Source organism: Sinohyriopsis cumingii, chromosome 15 (genome assembly GCF_028554795.1).
Source record: "Sinohyriopsis cumingii isolate HCF-2022 chromosome 15, ASM2855479v2, whole genome shotgun sequence".
NCBI classification, from domain to species: domain Eukaryota; kingdom Metazoa; phylum Mollusca; class Bivalvia; order Unionida; family Unionidae; genus Sinohyriopsis; species Sinohyriopsis cumingii.
The window spans coordinates 96,063,825-96,084,944 of record NC_142975.1 but is presented as its reverse complement, the minus strand read 5'-3'; the positions used below and the strand labels follow the sequence as shown (position 1 = coordinate 96,084,944).

The following is a 21,120-nucleotide window of genomic DNA, read 5'->3' as shown; positions in this document are numbered from 1 at the left end:
AAAATGATCAACACGTGGATCATCGGGGCCCTGGAAGTATTGAACAAGGTCTGACCACTGAAACAATTTCTGACGAATCAGTTCTCTTATACCATTCAGGTACCAGTGGTTAAAGATCTGGTGACGTAACGGATGCAGCTGTTCTTTACGTTTCACTTGTATTTTGACCAACTCTTGGTAAATGCGTTCTCTCAACTCCACAGGCAAAGCACGAATGTTCTCTTGTAAAGTATCCATAAACAGATTATGGTAAGTTACTTCAATGTCTCGGTCCCACTAAGGGTAAGTAATGACAATTCGGTGACCATCGAGCATGTTCTACGTAGGCCGAATCTTGCGGTTCCCAGTGATGAAGTGACACACCGCAACTGAAGCACTTGACTTTATCTCCTTCGCCCAAGTAGAACAATCCGGCTCTGGCTAATTCTTCGGGGGTTGGTCCTCCCAGATACTTAGGCCATTTTCCTTTGAACGATTGAAGACGATTTTCAAAGTCGCAGTATTCCGACAAACGCATAGGAAACGAATATTCGTCTTTCACAGGTTCGTTTCGATGAGGGTTGGGTGACATGGACAGGAGTTTGCTCAGGGCTGGATGACATCCGTAGTGAGGTAGACGTGAAGGTGAACATCCACCTTTAAAACGAAACCCAGTAAAATGTCCAAGAGGACGAGCGGCATCGCTTTCGCATCCCTCAGGTTTGACACTCACAGCATCACTTTCCATGATAGGGGTAGTGATAACAAAGTTCCCATGATGCTTTACGGCATCGCTAAGGTCACAGCGTACAGCATCGTTCCCATCGCAAGGTTCACAATCGCATTCCACTTCAGAAGCCCCATACTTGAATTGTGCCTTTCTAAACTTGTTTTGTGTTACTCTGAAAGTATTCATCTTGTTCGCTTGGTCTTGGTAGTCACAATGAACTATCGATCATGCCTAGGGTTCCTTTTTATATACAGACCAATACCGACGTGTCCATACGGTAAGGTGAAATGATTGGGAAGTCGCACTCGCTTCTGGTACACGATTTGATAGACTTTTTCCAAGGGTCGACTGACAATGTGGTGAGTGGGTAAACGTACAATCTTGTTGGGTTGATAGGTGGTCACTTTAAAGTGTTCATCCTCTCCAGATTCCAAGGCTTCTTTCAATACCCGAAAGTTGACCACGCGACTGGTACGATAATTCAGAGTCAATCCTTTCACTTTACACGTCGTGTGCACTTCTCCTTGTGGGTCCCGGTATTCGTAGCCGTAATTTTTTGGACCGTCACTGACGAAACTTAGAATCTTGTCGTCGGGATGCTCGTCTGTCCAGGCTCCTAAACGGTCTCCTTCGATGTCAGGGTGCTGTTGACTCGGGTGATGGATGTAAATGCAACTGTCCGTGTCAAAGTACAGGACCCGTTCCCCTAACAGTTCTAAAGCTTCGTGCAATTTTAAGCGAGCATGAGTTGTCACGTAAGCCGCAATGATGACATTTCCAAAAGGGTCGTCTAGTACAAAGTCCAGATCTTCTTCGTAATTGACCAAGATCAAATCCTCGCGAACGACGTCCACGTGTTTCATGAATTTGGTTTTGTCGTGAATCATCTGAAAGTAGCGAGAAGGTTCTCTCAAATACTCCGTCTTGGGTAAACACGGACGTTGTGCCATTTTACCCCACAAGCAATTTAACATCACTGTGGCAAACGATCGCCTGCCTTCGTTTTTCTCGATGTGATCTAAAGTAATGCCTTCTTGTGCCCAGTATTTCTCTTTGAATGTATTTTGGTCTTCGGGAGTGTGACACCAGGAAGGATAGCCACTGGCTTCTTGTTTCAGTTTCAAAAAGGCATCCACGTAGTCGGCGAAAATGCTTTTCTGCGTGGGGTCACCCTTGTGGTATTGTTGTGTCTTGGGAAAGTGACAAATTTCGTACACTTCTAACAGTTGGTATCCCATGTCCAGAGCTTTGAACAATTCTACGCTGACCCAGGTTCCCGTCAAGGCCCGTTCTTCCTGGGTGTGCTGACAAGGCTGGTCTTAGTTACACGTTTCGGCACAAGTACGGTACAAAGGAAACATCAGTTTGCCTTGGCAATGGTGAGGTAATACGGGATAGTACAAGTCCGTGGGAGGCAAAACATTGCACTTGATCAAGCCTTCGTATTGTCGAATGTTTTTCAGGTCGATGTGTTCCGTGAACAATTGTGGGGGCCCTGCAGGAAAGCGACAATATTTGCACACGTAGGGATACAGCGAACACACGTCCAAGTATTTGATTTCTTCTCCTTTCTCTTCGTCGGCTTGGTACAGCAAACAAGTGGCATTGGTCCTTCCTCCGTACAAACTATCCCTCGGGTTCAGCGGGTCCATGAACTGGTAACTTTCCACGAGGCGTTTAAACTCGGGATCGGTTTTCAAACGGTGATCGTACTCGTGTTCCCACATTTCCACCACTTGGTATCCTTCCTGTTCTAACTTTAGGCGTCGCTGACAAGTGTCCTGGTACAAGTCTTCCATGGTTCGTTGTAAAAACTGATTTTTAGTGCCACGGTCAGGGTAACAGATGGGACATCCGTGAAATAAGCAACCGTTAAACTCGTACACGATCTTGGGGTTTTCTAAGTCCCAGCCATCGACCGAATGCGTTCCAATGGTCTTTTCACCCCCTCCGTTGCGGGCATGCTGAATCCATTTGTCTTCCTTGTCGCAGAAGTAATGTAACCAGCGTAGGGCTTTGACCGAGTTTTGACGTTTGACATAGTTCGTCGTTTGAGGACTGATGACTGCCACGGTGTTTTCAGGCATGAATCGTTGCCGGTACACTAAGGAACACGCTTTGGCAATGGTGCAAGCTTCTTTCAAATGATCGACCCCTCCGTGTTCCATGAACAGTTCTTGAAATTTTCCACAGCAACGTCGTAAAATGTCCACGTCGGAACGACAATACTTCAACATTTCTTCCTGAAAGTCGAAAGGGTCGGAGGCGTGAGCCTGGTACCAAGCGTAGAAAGCTTCTCGTTGTTCGGTACGCATGTTGTCAGGGTCGTAATAGTGAGCCTCAGGTAAATGGGGTAGAACGGCGTGTTGATTGGTTTCCGTATTGAAAAAGTGTGGAAAGTACCCTTTAGCCATTTCTGTCCTTCCAAACGTTTTAGGCATTCGGCTCAAAGGCATGGCCAAGTAACTCATCGAATCTTTAAACTGTACTTGTCCCACTTGCATGAAAATGATTTTGGCTCCGTTCAAAGTGACTTTAGGACACTCGGTGCCTTGTTCCGTATAGTATCTCAAAAGAAACTGTCCATCGTATCCGGAGAAATTGTGAGCCATCACTTGGCTCCACGTCTTGTCGATGGGGTCTAAGACCCATTGTGCAAAATCGGCTAACGTGTTCGGTCCTCGAAAGATTTTTTCACGCCCTCTGGGAATCTTGCTGCAGTGAGGGCAATGACTGAAGATAGGTTCCTGAATGCACTTCTCGCACGCTCGATGAGCCACGCAGAAATTAGGAATGTGAATACTGGTCTCTTGCATGCATTCGAAATCAAAAAAGATGAAATTGCCTTTCTTCTTGTGACCGTCCTCTTTCTCTGGTGGGGGTTGGTATTTTTGCACGTAGCATTGGTGTTCCAAGTCCACGATGTGGTGACAAATGTGACCTTTTTTCTTTCCTGAACATACGTGTGCCTTGGCACTATTGGCACGTATGCCTTGTCCACACGCGGGGCACAATCTCAGCAGTTGACAAGCACATTTCTGCTGTGAACCTTGCGTCTTCAAATGTTGTTGGTAACAGGTAGGGCTGACAAACGTGCGCAGACAAGTTGAACAAGGCACTGGTCCTTCGCTCAGACAGGGTGGAGAGGCCAAACATCTGAGCATTTCAATCCACAATGCTTGTGTTGCTCTCGATTCTTATAACCATAGTCACATTTCTCACAGTAATAATCGTATCCCAGGAATGCAGTGATGCTGGTAATGGTATCGAAATAGTCATCGTGATAATAGACATGAACGTATTTTCCGTCCTTAAAGTCTTTCCCTCGAAACAACAGAGGTCCGCGCACTTCTTGAGGGTGCACTTTCAAGGTGTATCGTGGAGCTAGGACATCTTGCAATTTTTGCATTTCAGGAATGTCACAGGGTTTGTCTTTGGGCAAGTCGGCTTGTTGCAACAGGAGTTCTGCTTCACTTCGTTGTTTGGCTCGGTCCGATGTTCGAATATTCTCCCAGGCTCTTTTCCATTCTACCGTGTCGTTTTTGTTGGCATAGGTTCGTCCTACCACAATAGCCCTGGCTAAACACATCTGGTCTTGAGGGTTGTGAATTCGGACGAGACTTGTTTTGGTGTTGCGAAGGTCGTTCACCAATAACACCTTATTGCGTTGTCCGGTCCCTTGAGGAGGAGAGACGTGAGTCATGGACAGTGTGGCTTTTCCATCGGTGATGTCAAACGGGTCATTGGATTGTTGCACGTGTAATCTTGTCCATGACTTTGGAAGCGGCCAATTCTGCAGGGGTGCTAAACTCGATCCAAACAGGGGATTTCAAACCATCGTGTTCTATGGAAGGTCTCAAGCGATCGTCTTCTTTGGGTTGACATTGTTGCTTGAGTGTGGTAACTAAAGAATCCCAAAACCCGGTGATGAACCCTTCTGCTTTCTCTAACGGTACTTCGGCCTTGAAATCTTTAAACTTCACCGTGTATTTGTAAGCCGTGGTTCTATATATTCTAGAGGAGCGCTTTTCTGTCTCTCGAATGGAATAGTACTTTTCAGGGTTAACTAAGGGTGGTGAACTTTGTTTAGAGCGTTTGGATTCTGGTTCACTCATGTCCTCTTCAAAATCACTGGCATGAATTTGTGCCAAGAATTCAGCCCTGGTACGAGGCGATAGATCACGTTTCTGCCTCTTACTTTCTTCTTCTTTCTTCTCAAATGAATTGGATCGTTTCATCTTGAGTGAAAAACGTCAAATGACTAAAATTTAAACAGCATGGACTAATTTATAGTCCTGGCAGACCAGCGTATATAAAAGGGTGTGTGCCTTGTCCCTTCACTATTCATTTCACTCTCTAACCGAGCACAACGATGGAAGAGACTAGCCAAATCAAACGTTTCATCAGAGCTTTGTGAGGGGTCATTAGAAAATTTTCTTCAGACCAGCCTTCGGACTACTCTCCTTCTTTTCGAGATAAAAGTGGAGATACTTGCTATATCTGTCAGAAGAAAGGGCATTGGTCTTCAGAGTGTCCAGACCGTCAAAAAAGAAAAACAGGGGTTAGAAGAGACAAAAGTCAAGATACCTGTTATTATTGTCAAGAAAAAGGACATTGGTCTCCAGATTGCCCCAAAAAGAAACTGGAGGAGTCAGAAGAGAGGGATTCTTCTGAGGAAGAAGAAGAGGAGGAAGATAGCAGACAGGTGAAGGAAAAGAAACAGGAGAAGAAAAGAAGAAGGGAAGAAAGTGAGGAGGAAGAGGAGAAAAAGACTGTGACGGTGAAGAAATTTAAAAAACAGAGAGACTAAACAGTGAGACAGAAGAAGTGAATGTACTTTTTAAAGTGCTCTGTTGTGAATTGTGAATTGGATTGTAACTATTGATAAAAGAATAAATTAGGTATAAAAAGGTAAGTGTCTTTGTGTTTTGATTTTAAATAAGAAGCTACACTCACGCACTCATATACACGTACTATTGGGGTAAAATGTTTTTTTTAAGTTATTGGCAATTGAAAGTCTATCTCTTTTCGAGAGAAGTGGGTGGCCCTGAAAAGGGCCTTTGGTTTTTGGTGTTGGGGTGAGTTTAAGCAATCAACTTTAACTGCCTTAAGCTTTTGCCACGGCCGAGGCCTACTTCTGATGATGATGATTTGGTTGAAATCACTAAGGGTAGTACGGTAGGCTTAGTCACAGGGTTGGCGTGTTTAGCTCGGGAAGGTCGTATTCTCTTCGGTCGTGATAAAGAAGTCTGATACATTTGTTTCAGACTTCTTAACTCCGCTAAAATGTTCAACAGTACCGTGACGATTTGACTTTCACCCTCTTGTTTCTTTGTTGATTCTTCTTCTTGTTTTTTTTCTTACCTCTTCTTCTTGTTGCTGTTGCTGTAGGAGAAAAGCTTGTTCTGCTTCCTTTTGCCGCTGTATAAATTTCTCCAATTCTTCTTTCTGTCTCTGTCTAAAATTCTCCACGTGTGGTAATGAAGGTTCCGGAACAAATTCTTGCGAGGTAAGAAAATCCACAAAATCCCAATTTACCTCTTCTGAAAGTAAGTCCGGGTTCCCTTGGGCGGGCTGCACTGCTGGTGCACCCCAATTGATCGTTTTCTGAGTTTCCGTCATGTTGAATCACTGTCGCATGGATTGACAGCGCACAGGCGCTAGCGAATCTATATAGACCACGTGACGTCACAGACTGTTCTCTTCGGATTGGATGCGGACTGACTGAATTTTGTAACGCGTGTTTGGATTGGTCAATGAACTCAATCCGTTTCAATCCTTCCTCTACCTATAAATAAGTGCAGTTCACTGAAATGATTCACCTGTTCTCGTTGCCTCAAGATGTGGACCACAGTCGAATCATCAACCCTTGTTTCTTCAATGATGTTCAGGACGGACATGCTAATGTGTGTCCGATCCAAGTGGACAGTTGTCCACAGGTCAGACACCAGTCTGTGGATACGAAGAGCGTATGTGGAGAGACAAGGTTGCCTCAAGAGGCCTCTGGTTTATGGCCCTGCAGTAAGACGCAGCTTGAGGACAAGAAGATGCCGCAGATGCCCTTTATGTTAAGGGCATATTAACATAAATCCAAAGGCCCTTTTCAGGGCCACTCCAATTTCTTGAAAAGAGATCGACTTTTAATTGCCAACCCCCTTTTTTTATTTTTTTTTTAAATCCCATGTTAATTTCCCCTTGTCCCTATACATGCCCACGATTTATTTCCATGTTAATTTCCCATTGTCCCTATACAGTCCCGCGATTTATGTCCATGTTAATTTCCCATTGTCCCTATACAGTCCCACGATTTATTCCCCATGTTAAATTCCCCTTGTCCCCAGACAGTCCCACGAACTATTCCCCATGTTAATTCCCATTGTCCCTAGACAGTCCCACGATTTTTCTCCATGTTAAATTTACATAGTCCCCAGATCGTCCCAGCGGTGTTTTTAATGATAAGTCCCATTGTCCCTAGATCGTCCCCATTCACTACTTTCCTCGAAATGTAATATGAGTGCGTGCTCAGATAAATGAACAAGCAATCCTTACCTCATGAAGACTTATCTGGTTTTTTAATCTACGAACTGGAGTTTTGTTTGTTTGCTTTGCTGAGTTGAACCCTATTTGTCTGGGCAAAATGTGCTACACATGGCGAACAGCAAATTTGGCAGAGGAAGAGAATGAGATGTCCCAGAAAGAAAATAAGGAAGGGACCTGTCGTTACTAGAATGTATGCATACGTAGCACCTGAGGAAGAAAGGAAATGCTTCATATATATAAAGACAAACAGACAGACTGTATAATAAAGAATAACCATTCTTACAAGTGTTCTAGATCCAGAAAGGGGTCATGTGCGTCAGGGATTGGCTAGACTGATCGTAAAACAAAGAAAATATAACAGTACAAAACTAATCCCTTTTAATAGCCGCATTGACTCTCACGTAGAGTTTGAACAAGGCAAAGTTACAAAACCGAGACGAATATGACAAACAATAAGCACAAAGGAAAACATTGTATCTGCCAAACATTATGGCCATTATAAACCTGTCATTTTCAAACTGGATATTCCCACTTATTGGCTTGAAACAAAATGGCACAATAGCACTATATTCTAGTTTTGAGATGCACAAGAAGGCGAAAGAGTGCAATCTGTGTATTAACTTACAATTTGCAAGCAATAATTTATATCCCAAATAATTCATTATCTCTAAATTAAGCATTACAAGAATATCAAGAAAAACAAGAATTTTCAGAGCAAACAAAATTGGTAATTGTACTTTAGTTAATCATTTATTTAATTGCCAAATATGGGTCCTAAGCAGATTATAATTTCCAAATACAGATTTAAGCGGATTGGATTAAATAAATAATCACTGTGACATAGAATGCATTTGTCTTTATGAGATGTTGAAGTCTTCTGTTGCAGTCTTATCATCACAAGACTCACACACACTTCTCTCTCTCTCTCTCTCTCTCTCTCTCTCTCTCTCTCTCTCTCTCTATATATATATATATATATATATATATATATATATATATATATATATATATATATATATATTTATATACATATATACATATGTTATTTGTATGATACTAACTTATATTGGTTATTTAATTAATATAAGTGTAATTGCTAATTTCGTTTTTAAGGGATTTGTAATCTCAGATGAGGGCATTTTTGTCTTCATCTTCATCGTGATTATATTCATTCACAGATTCAAGGCTGGGTAATGCTCGTGCTGATGTAAACATGCTTAGGTGATTTGAATTCAGGACATGCGTTCTTGAATGGCCATGCTGACATAATTTCTAATTAGCTAGCGAAAACCACCGTACCTTATTTCCAGGTTTGGTCTGCACTGTAAATAGGTCATTGAGCGTCTTTCTGTTTTAGTAATTGCGTATTGGTTCTATATATAAGAGGAGAATTACTTGGAATTAAGAACTATATATTTTTAGTAGTTATTTTGTCTTGGGATATATATATAGTTGTGTTTAGTTGTGAGGATTTATTTATATATCAGGTGGACAGAGTTTTCGACAGACATTATCAAGGCATGAGCTAGAATTGCTTCGCAACCCGGCACAATATAGAAATACAGTTATCGAAACGAATTGAAACTAAGTTTTGACCTTTTCATCTCTATCCTTTAAATGTACTAGAAAACAGAGTAACATAGTATAATAGTATGTATTGCTATCTTGATATTTAGAATGCAGCTTGCGTAAAAGTCATCACCTTAATTATACACCACACATCTTCGGTCAACATGTGTCTGAAGTGATTCTGCCTATTTTCATGGAAAATATGCCGGTTTTTCTCGCTGTTTAATAAAATGAGTTGAGATAGTTTTATATCCTTCTTCAGCACGCTCATCCGTCTCTCTATAACTGCGTCTTTTCTAGAACGCTTTGCTAAACTCGTTAAATTCGTTACATGTGTTGTCCATGTGATCGTAATCTGTAAGAGGATATGATTGTTGGCACCTCTCCTGGGGTACATGAAATGAAGTCAAAGAATAAATATTAAGAACTGAATTACATTGACATTTTAAAACTGAATGTTATTAACCTGTACTTACGAGGACTACTAGTCGAACATTTAAAGGGTTCAGGATTACGCTCCCTGGGGAGAAAAACGCAACCAGTCAAAGATCTATGATGATTAACGGAAGTAGAACTAGTGCTCCTTTACCAGTAGTCATCCGTAGGAATAGGGTCAATATGGCCTCCTCATTTGTAGTTTCTATTTTTCTTGACATTGATGAAATCAATATATTGAAAGATGGTTTTAATGATGAAAGTAGAGCACCAAGAGCGCTTGGTTAGCTACGCCAGTCACATAAACGCTTAGCATCACGTACCGGCTCATATAAATTAATGTGGACTAGAAACTAAGCGAAATGAATAACCAAGAAGAGGTAATTACATTTGTTAACATATCTGCATTTGGTCTAACTCATTATTCTGCTTTAGTAACAGTACCATCGACCAAACTCTCTCTCTCTCTCTCTCTCTCTCTCTCTCTCTCTCTCTCATCCTCTGGTCGGTTTGGCTTAACTTTTACCATCATTCATAAGTCCAAAGACATCGTGGAATGAAACAAACGAAAATCCTCTACGCTCGTCATTTCATAGATTTTAGCACGTATCTTGCTACGATCCAGAGAGAGAGAGAGAGAGAGAGAGAGAGAGAGAGAAGCCTTTTGGACATTTTTATATTTAATTAATAATAACCGATTTTTAGAACGTTATAATATGTTTAAGAAACAACAACAAAATATTAGATACATAACAGTATGTGTACCATGAAACCATGAAATTTACCGTATATTGTCGACCTGGGTTGTACCTTTGTATCAGTGATAAACACTGAGGGTAGATCCCAAGAAAGTGCACGCGTATCGTTACGATAAACCATATTCTTTTAGATTACTTGGTGTAATTTCTATTTCAAAATTTTAATCCAGCCCAAATTCCTTTTCTCTCTCACTCCACATTTCTGCGCAGTTTGTCCATTATGCATGAGACGTGACGTGGAAACAGAAAGCAGAAAGGATCGCGATGAAAATGTGTACCATACTGAATTGTTATAGAAATCGGGGGTTATTAATACTTTTCATCGTTATTCTCATACGTCACTAGTGATTAATGTGTGGAAATCGATCATTGATCTAGAATCAGCTGCAGACGCTCGCGAGAATGTTTATATATGTGTATTATTGCCCCATTGGCGGATCACAATTTGATATACCAATAATATTGGTATATCAAATTGCTTTGTTATACCAACACTTTAACTGCCATGTTATTTTTAATGTATATATATATATATATATATATATATATATATATATATATATATATATATATATATATATATATATAATGAAACGTATATAATGTGCGTCAGTTTTTATATATACTAGTAAATATTCAGAAGAAATGTACGACAACACTAAATATAAATGAAAATCTTAAAAGTGTATAGATCATTAGCACAGTACATTTTCAACCAAATGACTCGTATAGAATATTCAGACTTTATCGAAAGACAAATCTAATCGCATTGGGCCCGTGTATAACATTAAAAAAATTCAATTACACGAAATCCTCCGTGTAATCTCTAATTTTATGGGCCACATTAATGCTCTAACTGAAGCTTTGGAACTACTTTTTCAGTATGTGCCTATTTACCTTTCAGTACAGTATCGTTCAGTAATATGCAAACATGATTCCTTTCTTCGTCTTCTTTTCATCTTATGGTGTCTTATGGTATCTATTCAGGATATCCCATCGATCTAAAATTTTCATACACCTTGATCAAATTCTCGTTCATTTTGTCAAAGTCCTATTTTTTCTTTCCGTTTTCTTTTTCCAATCTCTCTTTACCCCAGTTACCTTTAATCCTTTTCACCTCTTCTTCCAGCACTTTGCTCATCATTTCTTCTCCTTTTTAATTTGTCTAGACCACACTTTATAAAAGACCACTATGTGAAATTCAACATGTCTTGTAAAAAAAACACCTGACTTTGATCACATTATCAAGGGCCTGCTTCAATGTTCCCACTCTTACATGCTTAGGATGAATGAAGCCTCTTAAAGTTTCCACTTCCTCCTCTATTATGCCGTTCACTAGATCGCTGGCTACTTTCAGGCTGGTCACAAAGTCTTTAGTAACTGGATACCTTCATTCATGGTCAAGCCTTTCCACTGCATAGACTACATCCACCATCCAATATCAACTGTCTTTTAAGTTGCTGAACAAACTATTTTTTCAAACTTGTTGCCCAGTCAAAGCTGGGTACCAGACATGCTTTCTTGCTTAGTTTAATTATAGTCGCGTTCTCCTGCTAAGGCATGTGCGACTGTTTAATGCCTACACGGTAGGTTTATAATTTAATCGTGGGGGAAGGAATCAGTGTCACAACCCCAAAGCATATCTGCACTCAAAGATTGCTGATAATTTAGCTGGTAGGTCATGGTACTAAATTGTACGATATAGCCTATAATGTTTGTTTTCATGAGTTAGAACAAACACTCATGGTTAAGTCTGTATCTACTGTAATGAGTACATGAGTGCGAATAGAACTAACACACATGTAAGAAGCTATAGTCGGTCAGTGTAAGAAGATATCAGATGTAGATTTATGTATGCGTGCACTGCACGCTGATAATTGTGGTGTCTGTCTAAGGCAAGGGCGGAAGCGGGTCAGGTCGGCGCAGGATCACAGGATGATACTCAGAGACTCCAGGAACATGTACTAAAGATTGTAGTCTTTCACGAATTTTGAGTTAAAACCTCTTTACTGTTTTTGAGTGGTTTAGAGAAGACGACGTGGTTACCTAGATGACAGCTATATTAGATTCCTGATCTAGATTTTCCACCTTGTGGCCTTGGCCCGATGCTTTCGGCTTAAAACCACCTTATCCGTTTGTACGTTTGGGTACTTATATTAACCTTTTACCTTGGAGTTGGATATTTTTGTTGCCGCTTTGTGCTGCTGGGCCTAATGGTCTCTGGTGTTTAGACCACCTCATAGAAGTTAATTGTCGGTCCTATTTTTCTGAAAGTCCTGGGTGTTTTGACCACCTGATCAGTTCTTATTTTTTGGTCCTTCTTAAGTTTGTAACCCTTTCCTGATTGATAGCTGTCACCTTTGGGCTATAGAATTGTGTTAGGATGGAGATGTTACTAAAGATGATGGAGCGGGATAAAGCAGAGGAAATTTATATATAAAAAATAATCCCCCCTCCCGCTATAGCTTGGTTATTTATTTAGTTCGTGTTTTTTTGTGTTTATAAAAACAATGGGATAATCTTTGATAATTGCCTATTTAATTAAGACCAATGGGATAAGCTTTGTTTGAGACGGATATCTTCGCTGAGTAATCAGGTCTCGATGACATTTCGAAGACATCCATCTAGAAGGTGGAACCTTTTTTATGGCGTATCTTAAGAGGGAGATGTGGTGGGTCCAAGAATGCTCACAGGCGAAACCATGTCCTAAACGACATGACTGCTTTCGCTCTTCACCATTAGAGGTGACACGCTGCGTACCCCTGCAAATCCTTCCTTGGGAAAGTCTGTTTTTATGTTACATTTTTTTCCTTAGATTTTGTTGGTTAGTCCTGTTTCACTAGTATCGATTATGATGTTCTGGCATGTACTATTTAGATTAGGGTTTCTGCTTCCTAGAAATACAGGGTTTTTCTTTGAGCAATTTTGGAATTTTTTCCTTTCTGACATAAATGTGGGGCAGATGTTGAATATATGATGCATATCTTCGGGAATTATATAGTGGAAGCCGTTGATGTTGGATCGTTTGGGCCATGCGTCTTTCCCAAAACAGCTAGCTATCTTGGTTTTTTTCCCGTCGTAATTCTGTTTTTTCGTTCAGGGCTATTTACTGTGGGCGGTTTAATAGCTCTCTCTCTGTTTTACTATTTTACTATGGACGGTAAAGAGTTTCCGTCCGGTGGATTCCATTTTACCTGCCATTTGTTATTGATATATGTTTTAATAATGCTGTTTATTTCAGTTACACTGTACTTTATGGGTTGAGAGTTTGGGTCTTTTGATTTTTGTTTGTCGGCCCCATCAGCTAATGCATTTTCTTGAATTCCTATGTGGGATGGTATTCACATAATTTCTACTTTTTGTTTGTTGTTATTATTTCATATAGTAAATTTTCCTATGTGTGGATAGTGTATATTTTGGGTTTATTTTTTGTTTCTTGCCTGTGCATGGATAATATATTTTGGGTTGGGTATGTTTTTCATTCTTCCCGTGTGTGTTAATATTATATTTTGGGTTTGTTGTTCTCCTCTTCCCCTTCCTGGATAGTAGATATGGGGTCTATTTTTTCTTCTTCCCGTGTGTGGATAGTATAATTTGGGTTTGGTTTCTTCCTGTTCCCGTGTGTGGATAGCGTATTTAGGTTCGTTATTTTTCCTCTTACCCGGTGTGGATAGTATATTTCGGGTTTGTTTTAAAAAAAAACCAATTATTTCCTCTGTGGTGTGTGTGTGTGTGTGTTTGTGTGTGTGTGTGTATGCGTTCGCGTACGTTTGTGTTGATAGCATATTTTGGGTTTATTTTCTTCTTCCCGTGTGTAGATAGTATATTGGGGGGGGGGGGCTCTTCCCCAGTGTTGATAGTAGATTTGGGTTTGTTTTCTTCTTCTTCCTCGGAGTGGATAGGATATCTGAGATTTGTTTTTCTTCTGACATAAGACCCTTTCTATCATAATATATAAAAGAGAAGGTACCGAACCGTATATACGTATGAGCATAACAGGTTTAGATAATTTTAACATTTATCGTTCAAATACTGTATTTTCTGCTCTTTTAAAATTTTTCTGCTATCACTACAGTAGAAGTCACACTGTTCATGTATGCGCATTTAATCATTTTAAATTGCATGTAATTATTTATTGTTAAAATTTAACACTACTTTTCTTTAACCAAAGTCTATTCGATCCCGACTAGTGAATGATCTGCACATTAAGTGTCCTCAAGAAAAGTCGAGACGAAAATGATGGCCGCTCCGGTGACCCAGTGGTTATAGCGTCCGCTCCGGATGCGGGAGGTCGTGGGTTCGAACCACGACCGATACATACCAAAGACTTCTAAAAATGGTACTAACAGCTGCCTTGCTATGCGCTCAGCATTAAGAAGTAAGTGTTCGAACCGGTCGGCCTGGTGTCAAGATAATGTGACTGGGTGGGACATCATGCTACATGTCTGCGGCATCATGCCCCAGTGTTAAACATCACTATAAAGTGCCACACTGCAGACATCGTAGCGTTATGACTGGAAAATTGTTAAAGCTACGTTCAAAATCTTAATCACACACACACGAAAATGATGGATCACTATGGTCTTTTACAGCTGTGGCCATGTAATAAGTTTGAGTCAACAGGAGTGCATTTCGAGTGGAATTGACAAAATATAGGGTAGTACTAATTTGTTTATCAACAGGCGTAGCTTTCATTGTGACATCACAGCGCGCGATATTGAATCCGGATTGTACTAGATCGCACATTATGTTAACTTCATCCAAAAATGTCTGCGTACATTAATATTGATTTTGCTGTATGCACTTCTTGGGGCATCCAAATAATAATCTTCCAAAGGAATGTGGATGTATAAGAATCCAAATGAAATTAATACTTCCCACCTAAAGGTATGTAGGATCAAATTCTATTAAATGACACCCATTACTGAAATAGTCGGTCTTGATGGCCAACATGGTATGTGTGACTTTTACTATAGTATACATAAAAAATGGCACGATTATTATTAGTCCCCAGCTGGAACATAACAAAAGACCAGAACAGTTTATGTTTAAATAAGCTTTCCGCCAGTGAAAGTGCTATATTCACGAATCGTCAAAAAACCCACAAAACAATCTATAGACGAATGAAATGCACGATATATTTCTAAAACTTAATAACAATATTGTTTTTAAAATTGTAACATACAATGCAGCAGAGCATGCTCAACGTTACGTGACATGGGGATCTTTCCTCGGTTGTTGATTCAGCTATCTGCCACAAAAGGTGATGTCATCATTCCCATATAGAAAACAATTTTGTTTAGTTCAATTATTGTCTATTTTCGTTTAGTACAAGCGTAAAGCCGGTCGTTATTTAGCTATGACTATTGCACGAAATTCAATTTTCACTTTCAGTTCGGGATATGCACTGCTGACATCAAGGAACGAGGTTGTATTTGTGTTAGAGAAAGAGTTGAAGAAATAGAGAGAGCGAGAATAGGAGAAGAAAATCATTACATTTTTTTATTGATTTATGGATAAGACCATTTTATGGCAACCAAGATGTGAACTAAAACCATGTACAGTATCAGAAAAAGAAATCAATTAATGCATGTAATGTTAAACATCGATTTTTAACTTTAAAAAAAGAACTCGATATGAAATATTAAAGGGCCCTTATTTAATGCAGTCCTTCGGGTGACAGGCTGAAGCTAGTTTCCTTTAAGGCATTCTTTTGTTTTACCGGGATCGCGGCAAAAGTATTCGTTAGATATTTCAAATCATTTTGTTTTATACTCAAAACGAAATATACAAAAAGAATAATGAGTCATCAAGACAGTGATGATAATTTTTGTTTATTTGCTCCGATTACAAGTTGATAAATCGATACTTGACTCCGATTACAAGTTGATAAATCGATACTTGACTCCGATTATAAGGTGATAAATCGATACTTGACTCCGATAATGAATAGCCTAAAAATCATAGCTACTAGCTCATTTAAAGGAATATAGATTGTAGTCATTAAAGTCCAATCATTCATAATACGATTGTCTCTACAACTGTTGAGTGCAAATGAATGGCAAAATAAGGAGGTGCTACTTAAGGCTGTTTGGCAAACAGTAGTATCGGCAAGATCTCCTTTCCACGTGTATGAAATCAAAGGAGGTGCTATTTAAGGGTGTTTGACAAACAACAGTACCGAAAGACCTTGCACGTGTATGACAAAAGAAGGAGCTGCTATGCAAGGCCGATTAACAAAATATTCTTATGGTCATATGAGCTAATTCTTTTCTCAACTACCATAACAATAAATTTGACATACATTCTGATATCGATCGCATTTCTAGTATATTTTGAACCTATAGAAATGAAAATTACCGCGGTACTCCCGCAATGTGGATGCACGACCAGCAAAACACATTCAAATTAATAGCGTATGTAATCACTCTTAGCGCGCTTTAAGTCACGAGTAAACGTTTGATTTATTATATAATCAGCGTTCGAAAGGTAAAGCTACCTAAGTAGTTTATTTAATTTTATTGCACGCGCTTTTAATCTACAATAGCAGTAAATGATGTGACAGTATGTTACTAAATATTTTTGATTAGCTTAAATCTTTGCATAATTGGCTGATGTGGTCCAATAAGGTTCTTTTTAATTTCTTTAGTTGTTTAATACAGTTTACAGTTTGGCTGAATTTCCATTTTATGGTATGTCTCAATATGCAATCACAGACATATCTAGATGATACTAACATGGCTGTATGAATATATATATCAACATAAAAGAATCACTATCATCGTCAATCCATCTTACGACTGGCTATACTCTTTTGGATGGTATTGATTTTTGTACATATGTTTCTGTTGACACGACGTTTAAACCAAACTCGGCTGTTTAGTTTGGCAGTTAATATTCGACGGTTCCAAATGATATGAACTTAGCTTATAGAAGCATATTAGAATTAAACCACATTAATGAAATTATATCACATTAATGGAATTATACCACATTAATGAAATTAAACCACATTAATGAAATTATGCCACATTAATGAAATTGTACCATATCAATGAAATTATACCATGTTAATGAAATTATACCATATTAATGAAATTATACCACATTAATGGAATTATACCACATTAATGAAATTATACCACATTAATGCAATTATACCACATTAATGAAATTATACCACATTAATGGAATTATACCACATTAATAAAATTGTACCATATTATTGAAATTATACCATGTTAATGAAATTATACCATATTAATGAAATTATACCACATTAATGGAATTATACCACATTAATGGAATTATACCATATTAATGAAATTATAACCATTTTTATGACATTATATCATATTAATGAAATTAATAGGTGTCTTCTTTCCATGATAACTGAAAATGAAACAAAAAAGCAAATCACATTTTGAAATTACTGATAAATATATACTGATATATATATATATATATATATATATATATATATATATATATATATATATATATATATATATATATATATATATATATATCATTAAAAGATTATATTGATTATTGAGAACGTTCATCGGGTAAAATCGGATGGCATTCTACACACATCTGAATATAGGCCATTGACATTTGTCTATTAGATAAAGCTCGAACGGAATATCGCAGCGGACAATCATTACAACGATGTTTAGCCCGAGAAGTATAGACAGATAAGGATACAGTTTGTTACACAGTTTTTCAGCAAACACTGGATCCTTCGATCGAGGAGTAAAGTCACACTTGAAGCCGCCATTCTCGCAGCAACCTAATAATTCAAAAAAGGATATAGGGACGCAAGGTTTAAAATCTTTGGTACATATGGGCAAATAGCAACATAGATAAGGGCATGTACATCCACATTCTTCTACGGAGTTGGAGCATTTTGTGTTACAATCGCATTTGCACGTACACAAATTTTTTACCTCCTGCTTGCATGTGATTTGTCGGACACTGCAAGAGAACATTGGCATCAAAGTGACAGCAGTAAACAAGAACCATCGCTCCACCCGGCTGGTGCATGCGCATTTAAAAAATACAGCAATAAACATCAAAAAGAATTGTGGAATGTCCTTGATAATTGTTTTGACGATGACTTCGTTGAAACCATGAATAAACTGGAAACCATGTTGTCCGTCAGTTACATCATATACCGTCTCCCCGATAACATTGATGATTTGTGCGATGGTGAACAGGGTACAGAAAGACATAAGAACTTTATAAGTCACAATAACAGGCTGCGCTTGAGGGCAACCAATCTCGGTATATATTTTGACATACAATATATTGGTGGCTACTATGTCCATCTCAGTGATTTGTACCCATGCCAGTACAATATCTGTTACCATGAAAACAATGGAAATCACTCTCTTGAAAACTAACCAGCCTTTGCTTTGCCATAGTGTGCCTACGTCATATGTATTCGGTCCACTTGCAGTTGTCGGAGTAATCCACTGGTCAGATGGAGTTATTTGTCCAGCGTAGGTTTCCGGTTGAGAGGTGATCACAGAGTACACATTTGACTGGCGGTTTGTTATAGGAGGTGCACCATATTGCGCTGGATATCCTTGCCTTTCAACGACTTTGAAATTGTCACCCTGATGCCTATATTCTTTATCCCCATGCGCTGCACCTTCTTGCGGATGATACATTAGATGTGCACGGGGCAACTTTGTCTGGTTATTTGTCATAGGTGGTACGCCATAATGTGATTCTCTGTTTTGCTCTGGAAACACAGAAACATTGTAGTCTTGAGGTCTGTCTCTGTGATAATCATGTATCGGGTACATTTCAGTTTCCAGATTACGAGACATTCGGCTGGAATTGTCATAAACTGTATGCTGCATGTGAGCCATATTTCAATAGGCGCTCTCATATGATATGCACGATTACGTCGAATGCCTTAAATACTGTTCGCTCGAGTACTTTGACCTCCAAATAAAGTTATGATGCAGCTATAAGTTATGTAGCGCATGCTCAGAAAGATTACCGTGTGGTTTAACTTAAGGAATGCTTCAGTAACAACAGGAGACGTAGATACAATCTGAGAATCCAATTTATAAGGAGTATTATCACTGAGTCATTGGTAATTAGTGACAATTAAAACGATAATATTGGTGACTAACCATCGTGATTTTCTTTTTCAAACTCCTGCTTTTCGTCTTTTTAGTTTAGTTCTTCACGTGTTACTCATAAATAACTTCACGTTGACAAAGGATTTAAAGGGTCGAGCATGTAGATATGTTGTTGTTGTAGGGTTTAACGCCATTTTTCAGCACACGATAGGCTATACATGGCGGCTAGTATTAATGGTGGAGGAAGAACCCGGGAAATCCCCGGAAAGAACCACCGACCCTCGAGAAACTGCTGGCAAGCTTTCTCACATGCCCACATTGGCCGAATCCGAGACTCGAACCTACGCAGACAGAGGTGAGATGGCAGTGATCCGTAACGGATAGCGCTTTAGACCACTCGGCCACTCGGGTCCCCCATGTAGAGAAGAGGCAATGAAAGCAAACGAATGAATGAGGAATATTTTGACTTTATAGCCACTTCAGATAGCATGGGACAATACTGACCTAGTAGAAAAGCTGAAAGTGCTGTTTTGGGGGCAAGACGGATTAGGTCCGAGGGACTGTAAATGTTTCACACACTCACACACACACACACACACACACACACACTATACATGAAACTGATTTGGAATGAAAAACTTTTTTAATTCAATGACACGAATGCACTAACACAATAGTATGAAGACCTGTTGCAAGATTGAACTGCTTTAAATATGTTAATGCCTAAACCTGTGTCATGTATCATACGGTACGCATACAACTTATGTCATGTATCATACGGTACGCATACAAGTTATGTCATGTATCGTACGGTACACATACAAGTTTGCAGCTCTACACAGAACATCTTCAGTTTGAGAATATAGTTCAAAGTGATGCGATAGATTTCGTAGAAACGTGGTTTATCTTTCCGCCTCCCTAGAATTATTCGTGATAGACGAAAACAATCTCAGTCACATGTCTGAAGTGCAACCGTTTCTATCTCTACCTGCGGCCTTATTTGAGGACTAGCGATGATACAATTCTCTGAAAAGTCCAACAGTAGTGATATGTAAGCCTTGATGAGACTTAATATTACTACGTAGGTTCAAATTAGATAAACTTTGACTCACCCACCTCCGGGTTTAACATTATCTTTATGCGATCCAATTCCCCCAGTTTTATTATTCGAGACCACTATAGGAATATAAACGAAGCGTTATTTTGTGTATGGGAATATACTGGAAGCGTTTATTTTTGTATGGGAATATAAGCGAAACGTTATTTTGTGTATGATAGTATAATCGAAGCGTTTTTTTTTTTCCTCGAGTAGGAGAAAGACGATAAGGACAGAAAATATGGACTAATGTCAATATAATTCTAGAATACCATTAAAGTAAATATTATATTCCATTGCCTTGTTGTCTTTGACTGCTACTCTTTAATCGCGTGGTTTGGTATTTGCAAACTTTAACAACATAGGCTCTTCATTTACATCACCCACCAGCAGTATGGTGTTACGTATAATTCATTTAAATCATATACTTGACTTGTATGTGTGATTGAAGGTGATGGCAGACTTTTTGCACACCTGACTTTTGGCTTGATTGTAAGATATTTACTCAAATTTGACTTTAAGGCCTAACTTTATTTATGTGTTTTGGTATGTAGGAAGATTGTGTTGTATGTAAAATGGACTTAGGATGCAAGGGACAATTTGTATGCTCACATTTAATGTTGCATACACCTGCCTAAATAAAAAAATTCATAAAAAATAAAATACATGAGTGAAATTAAAAAGGTCCATATTTTTGGATAGGTATAATAAAGCAACACATAAGAATCTCATTCACTGAATCTGACAAGTCAATGGAAATTCATAGAATAAAACGTTGATGCACCCCACCCTCAATTTTTATGCTCGAAAGCTATTTGTGAGAACACGTGATTCTCACAGTGCAAATACATGCACTTTCCCATGGGTGATAATATTGAAAAACAGTTTTTAGATATTCTGCTTGCCTTGAACCGA

The 21,120-nt window shown here is 38.9% G+C and overlaps 1 protein-coding gene and 1 long non-coding RNA gene across 2 annotated transcripts in view; both read right to left on the bottom strand.

Moving 5' to 3' along the window:
- LOC149782362 (uncharacterized) overlaps positions 1–11,583 on the bottom strand; it is a 50,618-nt gene extending 39,035 nt beyond the window's left edge. Inside the window, exon 1 of the long non-coding RNA XR_016414583.1 lies at positions 10,909–11,583. This is a non-coding gene — a long non-coding RNA (uncharacterized LOC149782362). The remainder of the gene's footprint in view (positions 1–10,908) is intronic.
- A 5,959-nt stretch (positions 11,584–17,542) lies between these two features.
- On the bottom strand, positions 17,543–18,923 carry LOC149782361 (uncharacterized). The gene has a single exon (XM_089934868.1). The coding sequence runs from the start codon at positions 18,888–18,890 to the stop codon at positions 17,598–17,600; it is 1,293 nt and encodes a 430-aa protein (XP_089790994.1). The 5' UTR covers positions 18,891–18,923; the 3' UTR covers positions 17,543–17,597.
- Positions 18,924–21,120: the final 2,197 nt, after the last annotated feature.

Bases quoted from the DNA above. Each gene is read 5' to 3' on its own strand.
- LOC149782361 (XM_089934868.1), bottom strand. From the start codon at position 18,890: ATGGCTCACATGCAGCATACAGTTTATGACAATTCCAGCCGAATGTCT.